The following is a 10,266-nucleotide window of genomic DNA, read 5'->3' on the forward strand; positions in this document are numbered from 1 at the left end:
GGATTCTCCTCACCTGAGAACAACACCCCAGGAGTTCCATTGTCTCTGAGCTAATACTGATGTCATCACACAGCAATGGGCATTACAGGGACACCCTTGACAGTGAAACACCCACATTCAGCCTTTACTATCTTTCTATGTCAATGGAACAAATCATCACATGCCTGGCTCTGCAATCTACACACATCATTCTTGCACATTCTGGAGGTCAGTGTAAAGTGTCAGTTCAAACCAGCTTCACTTACCATCCATGGAAATTCACGCCTATGCATGGAGTACCGTTTTCCATTTAGCACATTAATACTATGAGTACATCAGGTTCAAGTTTGGAGGACGCCCATTATGTGTGGCCATGGTGACAAACTCCCATGGGTCACATGCAGACATGACTATAGACTGTGAGAGAAAGGAGATGGTTCTTATGAAATCAACTGTCAAATAATCAGGGGGCTCCATTATACTCCCTCCCCTGCTTCCTGATAACAGCTGCACTGAACATACATGCAAACACAGATACTAATAGAGAGCATCAGGCTGAACCAGAATGATGACCAGTTTAACATAACATCAGATCCACCAGCTCCATCAATGGGAGTTTATTTGAAAGATTTATTCATCCTGTAATCAGTGGATAAATAAAATAATGCTCCTCATGTAAATTATGAATTCATTTTTACCTGCTATTTTTGTTAGTAGTTTGTACCAAGGTTTTCCATAATCTAATTTATAAAATTTCAACATACTTATTCCCCAATTTCTCATATATCTTCACCTATGAACATCTACTTATGAATGACTTTCTTCTGCATCCCAAATGTGTGAACCTACTTTTCTCAGAGTCTAGGAAATTAAAACAAAAGTGAGGCGGTGAACATGCTGCATATTCAGCACCAAACTCCACTAAAGAAACATGTTCCAGGCAACACTTCCCGCTACTGGGAAGGGTTCCTGCTTCTGTCTCCAAAAACAACACAGACCCTCCATCTCCTCCAAAACTCTGTCCACGAGCTCTGGGGTCACACCCTCCCCTTAGTTCATAGTCTGATCACGTTGTAGAGGAAATAGGACAGATGCAACTTCACATGACAAGAAGAGGAACCTCCTGGAATTTCAATGCTACCTGTAATCATGAGTTTTGAATTTCCGTGGTGTGTTCATTACTGCTGATTTTCAAAGGTGTCTCTTATTTCAAAACCTCTCGTTTATGAAAATTCACTCTTCTGCATCATGCACCAATCTCATGGACCAGTATAGGCTCAAATGTGTGGAGTAACTGGTAACAGACATGTGCCCTTAGATATATAACACTCTGGGACCATGCCCTTCATGTCAACATCCAGCAACAGAGCTCCCTATATAGTAGGGGGACATGCAAATAGGGCTCATCTGCTCATGAGAAGCAGCCCAGCCCTGACCTTGCAGCTCTGAGACAGGAGCTCAGCCCAGGATTCCCAGGTGTTCCTGGAGTCTTGTCAGTACAGAACACAGACCACTCATCATGGAGTCTGGTTTCATCTGGGTTTTCCGTGTTGCTGTTTTAACAGGTAATCTCTAGAGAATGGTAGGCACTGAGTGTGTGACTGGATACATCTGAGCGATAAAATGAATGGGCAAGAGTTTCCTGACCTGATGTGTGTCTGCAGGTGTCCAGTGTGAAGTGCAGCCGGTGGAGTCTGGGGGAAGCCTGGTGAAGCCTGGGGGGTCTCTAGGACTGTCCCATGCAGTCTCTGGATTCACCATCAGTAGTAGGTACTGGATGCACTGGGTCCGCCAGGCTCCTGGGAAGGGGCTGGAATGGATCTCAGCAATTGCTGGTAGTAGCACATACTATGCCAACTCTGTGAAGGGCCGATTCACCATCTCCAAAGACGATGACAAGAACGAGCTCTATCTGCAAATGAATAGCCTGAGACCTGAGGACACGGCCATGTATTACTGTGAGAGTGACACAGTGAGGGTACGTCATTGGAACCCTGACACAAACCTCCCTGAAGGAGACAGGGGGGCTGGACTGCAGGGGAAGCTCCGAACACCAGGGGGCGCCCAGGGCACATTGAGTACTGGGTGCAGTTCTGAAACAGCTGCAAATGCACTTTAACTGTTGGATTTCTGCAGGTGTGGGGTTAGTTTTCTACACGGCAGTTTCTTTCAGGGACCCTGACTTACTTTATGATTCTGTGATTACTTCTTAACTATGTGAATTGCAGAGGCTTGCTGTAATAGGAGGAAAACATTTTCACACACACAGGAAGCAGAAAGTCACAACATTTGCTTAATATTATCCTAATGAATCATAGTTGAATGATTCAATCTTCATGACCGATATCAGCTAAATCCAACCAGAAGTTCTGCTGGAGTCAACAGTGCACCCCAGCCCCACACAGCTCAGAGTCCAAGCCAGCAACAGCAGACACATGCACGCTGAACAGTGGGCAAAAACGCGTATAAGCCCAATGACTGAGGGAAAGTGCCCTGGGGGAGACAGTATTGACCTGACTCCATGTTCATGACAACCAATAGCAGTTGACATCATGTAGGTATAGAGTGATCCCCACCCTAAATTGGTACAGGTGTCCAGGATGGTGATGTCACACCCAAAGAGGGACTATGAAATAATTTGTCACTTCATTGTGGAGTCTGTTGAGAGCAGGGCAGACTTTTCAGCATGTCAGCAATGGCTGTTTTACGTCAGGTAAGGAGCCTGGATCTGTATCTTCTGGTTCATCTGTGACAAGGTTGAAGAGGCTCCTGCTCATAGGATGGGTTTGTGTAGTTCTATTCTCTCACCTGCATTGAACTAGAAAGAATCACCACTTTCTCTATATATGTCCCACCTGTGCACAAGAGGAGAGAGAGAGATGAATCTTAAGATGTCAGCATCCAACATAAAAAAATAAACAAACAAAAAACTAGATCCTTACTTTTTATTCCATCAAATTCCTAGGACTCATGAGTGAGAACATGAAGCAAACAACCATTATGGGTACAACACAAGTTCAGCCCCTAGAATATGAGAATGATTATTATATCTAATCAATAAGAGGAAATAATAATAAGCTGTATGGGCATCTTGGCTCAAAATTTAGGCTGAAACCTGTTCACTCTACAAGATACTCAGCTTTCTCTGAAGGACTTGCTTCCTTTTTCTGCTTCAAAGGACAAGAAGTTTCCACAGGACTGTAGGAATCCTCAGTTTTGTGTGGTCTTTTGGAGTAGCCTTCCAACTGGACAGAAACACAATTTGATTCCTTTGGTGTTCCTAGGAGTGACTTTGTCACTCAAACACTCACACATTAAAATTTCAGACTCATGTTATGGTGTTAGAATGCCTGGCCTCAGGAGAAGAGTTGGTCCCAGGGTGGGGCTCTGATGAATGGAGTCAGGGCCTTCATGAGAGAGGACTGAAGAAGCTGCCTTGCTCCATCTATCCCCTGAGATTAGAGGGAACAGCCATCTAAGAAGCAGATTTTCACCAGTCACCTAAACGATCTGCCTCTAGTCTTGCATTTTTCACATCCATATATGTGAGAAATAGATTTATTTTGTTGGCCAATGTCCCAGGCCACAGTCCTTTGTTACAACAACCAGAAAGGTTTAGCACTGTTGTGTAACATGACTCCACAGGTTGAATATCTAGAGTTTCACTGCTGTTTCTGTTGTAAAATGTACACCATGTGTTTTTTTTTTTTTTTCCAGTGATGTTCCAGGGTAGTTTTTCTCTATTAATTTCTTCCACGCATAAAGTGTTCTGATTGGACATTATGGGAAGCTCCTAAACAGATGTAGCAGGAAGGCAGCATTAAATGTGAGTTTAATCCATGAACCCTTTCAATACTTGCCACATCAGCATAGAGTGAGGTCCAGGTTGCACTGGAGATGAAATCCATTATTCTCCCAGTCCCCATGTTACAGGGACATGGCTGATGTGTGCTTGAGGGCATGGACAGCAGTGAAACTCAGGAGGTGCATTGGCCAAGGAAGTTAAAGGGTTCACTTAGTTATGAACATTTTAACTAAGCATGCCATGTTTTAAAATTCCCCAGATATTTCATATAATAATGCCAGTGTGGAATCTGAATAATAGTGTCCCCTTACATATTAATGATTTTTTTTGTGTGGTGCACACATCAGTCACTTGAGGTGACAGTTGGTAAGTCATTGGGGGCAGAAAGGTAGCAAGATAAGCACAGAGAATGTCCAGAGCAGGTAACATACTCTAAATGTGTTTGTTCCTTTTTCCCACTCCTTTTCTCAACACTGATAGACTCTCTCTGCACAGATGCAGAATGGGCAGGGATTCTGTCTTGAAAGAACAAGAAAGCAGCCCTTGCAGTGACCACTGACCTCACACCCAGGAGGCTGATGATGGGGATGGATGTCCCTTCATGTGTCAACACATGGGAAAGGTTGCAAAGGGCATTTATTCTGAGGTGAATAGCATGGAACACAGTACATGTGGAATACCTCAGTGAAGTAAATTTTGTTAAACTGATCAATGGTAGAAATTAGCAACAACAATAACTCTATTGCACACAGACTAATCATCCTTTTATAAAATCCCCTCTATCACATCAAGGATGCTTGTCCCTGTGAGTAGAGTAAGGTCTCTCACCCACAGACTTCACTTGTCTGTCCCTAATTAGAGGAGTAAATACAAATGGGGTGCTCCATTTGCTGATAAACCCAGACACACTACTGTCCCTACACCTGAAAGAGCAGCCCTAGCTCCCGAGTCTCTGTTGTTGGCATTCACTTCAGCAATTAATGCAGAGGAAGCACCATGAAATTTGAAGTGAGTTGGGCACCCATTCTGATGTTTTTACATGTAACATTATAAATAAAGTAGGGATTGAGTGTGTGAATGTGTGTGTACTCCTAATGAGACTCTTGTCTACAGGTGTCCACCATGAGGTACAGATGATGGAGTCTGAGGGATACCTGAGACAGCCTTCAGGAGTCAGAAATTCCCCTGCAAGGGCTCTGGAATCATTTTCAGTGACTATCTTATAACCTGGATTGGCCAGCCTCCAGGAAGGGGACTGGTGTGGATAGGTGTTATAAGAAAGAGAGCTAACACACAGCAGAATGTTCTGGATCTGTGAATGTCAGTTTTGTCATCTCAAATGATTATTTCAAAAGCACTGCTTATCTCCCCTAAAGAAAGGGGCATAAAAGAAAAAAATAAACAAATGGGGTCTATTGTCATGATTCAAACAGTGTTCTTGACCCAATTGACCTCCCAACCCTGACTTATGCCTTTAATTCCAAGAGAAGAACTGTGTTTAGGGCCCAGAAAGACATGGGACCGTGACTTCAGTCTCTCCCCACTTATGAGAACAGCATCCCCAAGATGCAAATTTCTTTCTCACTTCCAGTTCAAATTCTCCCCGGGGTCCTGGGGACTCACATCTGACTCCTTGCAGGGGGCTGAGTTCTCTGGGGAAGACAGAGTTGTGCTCTAGTGAAGATGAAACTGCTGGGTCTTTCCCTGTGCCTGAGGACAGGCCCACTGGGTTAGTATCTCAGATATCAGAAGTAGGCCTATGGGTTGTGGTGACTGCACCAGTGACAGGGACTGATGCTCCTTTTTTTGCAAGTTTCCTGTTCCTGGTGCAGTGGCAGGAGTCAAGCCTAGAATTGGTGAAGCCCTCACAGACCCTCTCCCTCACCTGCACTGTCTCTGGTTACCCCATTACCAGTGGTTATTGCTGGGCTGGAACCACCAGTTACCCCACGGAAGGGACTACAGTGGATTGGGTACATATGTTATAATGGGAACACTTACTATAGCCTGTGATGTGGACATGGGCTTATGGGACCCGCATCATTATAGATGCAGAATGAGGCATTCACATGGATTACCAAATCCTGTGGAGGAAAAGGGATAGCATGGCTTTTCTCTCCAGGGGAGCAAAAGCCTCTGCCCTTGCTTCAATGAACTTTTATTGTCTTACTGGACACATGACAAGAAGGTCCTCATTTACTCTGCATAGGTTCACTTTAGGTGGTTAACTTATACAGAAAACAAAGGAGCCAATGCTGCTAATCACATCACAGAAGAGGGGTGTTTGCGAATGAAAAGGCAAAAGTAGTTGGATGGGTTACACTCATCCTTGGAAGGTTTCCCATGTTTTTTTAGGAAGTGAAATCACTCGCTTTGCATTAAATGCCCTCAATTAAGGGTGAGGGAGTTTTTAGCAAAAAAAAAAACAAGACTCATAGTGGCCTAGGTACATTGTAGGACTGATTCCACACAGGAGAACCTATCCATGGGCATGGGTCCTGTGCATTTCCAAGTGGGAACTGGGCCCACACATGAAGAGTGGCCTTCCACAGCCTGTCTCTCAGGAGCCACACCTCCATTTCTAGAGACATGTTCATGAACCAGTTCTCTCTGCAACTGAGCTCTGTGACCACTGAGGACACAGCTATGTATTACTGTGCAAGGGACACAGAGAGGGGTAATCAACATGAACCCAAATATAAACCTCTCTGAGGAAAAGGGGAGGGGTGGGCTGCAGACAGTGCTCAGGACACCATGGGGACAGTGGAAAACTACATTGACGTTGCTCCACAGACTCTGACACACCAGGACCACTTTTCTGGTCCCTGTGTTCCTGCACCAGCAGCTACTTCTCTTGCTGAGAAGACGTCCATCCAATGCCCCCCATAGTACTACCACTGGGGCTCCTAGCTGTGTGCTCTGCAATGAGCACCTGTGAGATGACCCATCAGAGTGACACCCCCCCCCGGCACAAGTCAGGTGGATGCTGGCTACACTAAGTGGAAAAGGGTAACTTGGGTCTGACCCTCTAGATGACAAGCCAGGGGCTTCTCTCGATGGCCTCTGCAATTCCCAGGAGCTAGGAAAACAGGAGACAACAAGGTCAGGTAGTTTCCAGCCTTCATGTTAATCGCATTTGCTTTTGTTCTGTCATTAAATCACATCACTCATGTGGTTCATGTGAGAGTGGGGATCCTGCCCCTGTGCTAGGAGCAGGGGAGCAGGGAGACCTGGGGTCATTACCATGAAACTCACTACATTGTGTGTATTCTTTATTGATCAACAACAGTAGAAGTGTAATGGAATTAGGGCTACATGCAAGAATATACAGATGTGACCTGAGAACAGAGGAACCTGAGGACATCGGAGTCCCTCAAAGCCCCCGAGAGCTTCTGGACTCAGGGGTGTTGCTGAGTCAGTGCATCAGGCAGCTCCTGGAAAGGGGTTCCCTGGTGGCTCATAGAGCCCTGGTTTTATTCTCCGCAGAGGCACTGGGGTTTAGTAAGGCCAGTTTTCTGTGTGGATATGTCCAAGCACATGGGGTCCCAGAGAAAACTTCCTGAAGTCAGGGCTTAGCCTCTAATTTTGCACTAGAGCCACTGAGATATCATAGAGCCCTGGGAGTCCAGAAAAACCATCTCCTCCAGTGTGCAGCCTGGGCAGTAGGGGGCACTCGGGACCCATGATATCTTGTGGCTGCTTCAGGATCAGCTGCAGAGGGAGCTGGGGAGAGATTTTTCTCTGGGTGCTTGCATCTTCCTCTTGTCATAACAACATCTAAAGTGTGACTTGGACATGGGGAGACTGCAAATACCCTATTCAATCAGAGCACTTACCAAACTCAATAAGACATGAGAACCACAGTCAATAAGGGTATTTTTATGTCTTCTTTATAATTGAATTCTAAGGAGATAAACACAGGGATTATTTAACTGACTCACTATGTGGAAAATTTTGAAGACACACTGGTCTAGTAATATGGCATTCAGGTATCAAGGCCAGAGTTTTCTCTGAGGTTTCTGTGTCACTGAAAGGTAGATTCAGAATGAGAATCATGCCCTGTGTGGTCTGGTTCCTCATTGGGAGAAACTATATCAGCAAAGAGCTCAGGGACCTGCCAGGGGACACATGTCCTCACATGTGGATTAGGACTTGGTCCATCAGACTCCCACTCAGCAAGGTCTCTGTGTCCTCTGCCTTCTCTAAAGTGGGGTCAGGACTTCATCTATGAAACATTCTCCTACATGCATATGCAAATGAGAAGAGGTAGACTAGGTTAATGTGGGACTGGCTGTGCCCTGATAACATCACCCACAATAACACACTCCCCTACAGAAGTTCTGACAGCACAACCCCTCACCATGGACTAGAGCTAGAGAGTCCTCTTCCTGGGGGCAGTGGCTAAAAGAAAAGGACTCACCAGAACTTGGTTTGAGGAGGAGACCTGGTAAGGTTGAGTGGGATTTCTGCCCACCCTTGCATCCTCTCCACAGGCATCTACACCCAGATGCAAATGGTATAGTTGGGGGCTGATCTGAGGAAGCCTAGATCCTCAGTGAAGGTCCTCTCTAGGGCTTCTGGATACACCTTCACCAAGTACTGGATGCACTGGGTATGACAGACCTCAGAACAAGGACTTGAGTAGAAGGGACAAGCTGATACTGAAGATAATGAAGCAAAGTGCACACAGAAGGTCTACAGCAGACTCACCGTGGTTGCAGACAATTCCCCAAGCACAGCCTACAGGGACCTGAGTAGCCTGAGCAATGACAAGATGGCTGTGCATTCCTGTGCAAAAGACAGAGTTTGATGACCCACATCCTGAGTGTGTCAAAACCCCTGAATGATAGGAAAGCTGGTCTGAGCTGAGGGGATGACAGGATGATGAGCCTCCTGACTTCCTCCCACACAGTCAGGATCTGAGATCAGGACTGATGCTTCCACATGCACCTCAGACACTCGGGGAGCCAGATGCACTGCAAGGAAGTGTCTGGGAAGATGCTCCTGAGAGGACCCCTGTTATTTACTGTGATTGTGCAGGGGGCACATCGGGAGCCTCCTTGTCCTAGGAATGAGGAGTGTTCATGGAGGAGTCATCTGGGAATTGTTATGTGATCAGCTTTAGTATTGGACTGCAGTGTCTCCTAGAAAGTTCTAAGACACTATCCTATGTCTGAACAATGTAACATGCTTCGGAAAATGAAAGTACTTTAAAGTCAAGAAGAAATTTCTGTTCTTGCCTCTGACCGAACATCAAATAGATGATATTTTGGCAGCAAAGTGGAGGGTTGGCAGGTGTTCTGGGTTCCAGCTCAGTCTGTGATATCTCAGTGTTCCTTCAGTCCTCCCTCAAGGTGAGATCCTAAGAAGTATCCTCACCTGAGACCACAGCCCTGTGTGAGTGTCCCTGTCTCTTGGCCACTATTAATGTCATTACATGGTGGAGATCAGTGTGGGGAAACTCTTTACAATGGCAGTCCCACATCCAACCTGCACTATGTTCCTATGAAAACTGAACCGATCACACACCTGGCACTTCCATCTATACACATCTATTCTTGCAGAATCTGGAGGTCAGAGCGAGTGTGTCAGCTGAAATGAGGTTCATTTACCATCCTTAGTAATTCACCCCCTTGCATGGAGTCCATTTTCCCACATTGCACATTGATACATTCAGTGCATTGGGTTCAAGTTCAGTGGACACCTATCAGGTACGACCATAGTGACAGTTTCCCATGGGTCTCATGCAGACATGAATAGGGAAAGAGAGAAAAAGAGGAAATGGCACTTCTGAACTTAAGTATAGAAGAACCAGGGGGCCTAATCCACTCCTCTCCTGCTCTCTGATTACAGCTACTTCACATGTGCATATAAACACAGATCCTGAGAATTAGCATTAGGCTGAACCAGCAATGATGAATAGTTTTAACATAAAGTTAGATTCAACAGCTCCAGTAATGGGAAGTGTTTTCGAATGATTTATTCATCTTGTAATCAATGGATAAATAAAAATACCATTCTTTATGTCAACTATGATTTCATTTACATCAGTTATTTTCTAGTAGTGGTTTACATCAATGTATCCATAATCAAATAACTAAAACATCAACATGCTTACTACCCAATTTCTACCTACATCTTCAACAAAGCAGATCTGGTCATGACTGAGTTTCTTCTATGTCCAAATATTTGAATCTGGTTTTACTGCAGAGTCTGATGAATAAAAAAACAAGAGGAGACAGTGAGGCTGCTGCACATTTAGCACCACATTCCATTGTATGAACATAACGTGGCAGCACTGTCTGCTTCTGTGTAGAGTTCACACTTCTGCATCCAATGACACACACAGGCACTCCACCTCCTGCAAAACTGGGTCCACATGCTCTAGGGTCATGCTCTGTTCTTAGTTCATACTCTGATTGCTTTGCAGGGGAAACAGAGTCAATTTCAACTTCCTGTGACCTGAACAACAACCTCCTGAC

At 45.2% G+C, this 10,266-nt stretch overlaps 1 gene segment (V, D, J or C); it reads left to right on the forward strand.

The window, feature by feature from the left end:
• Positions 1–1,411: 1,411 nt before the first annotated feature.
• On the forward strand, positions 1,412–2,098 carry LOC118498323. The segment is given in 2 exon segments: positions 1,412–1,544; positions 1,644–2,098. Coding segments are annotated over 2 exon segments (501 nt in total).
• Positions 2,099–10,266: the final 8,168 nt, after the last annotated feature.

The sequence above is a fragment of the Phyllostomus discolor genome, chromosome 15 (genome assembly GCF_004126475.2).
Source record: "Phyllostomus discolor isolate MPI-MPIP mPhyDis1 chromosome 15, mPhyDis1.pri.v3, whole genome shotgun sequence".
In the NCBI taxonomy this organism is placed as follows: domain Eukaryota; kingdom Metazoa; phylum Chordata; class Mammalia; order Chiroptera; family Phyllostomidae; genus Phyllostomus; species Phyllostomus discolor.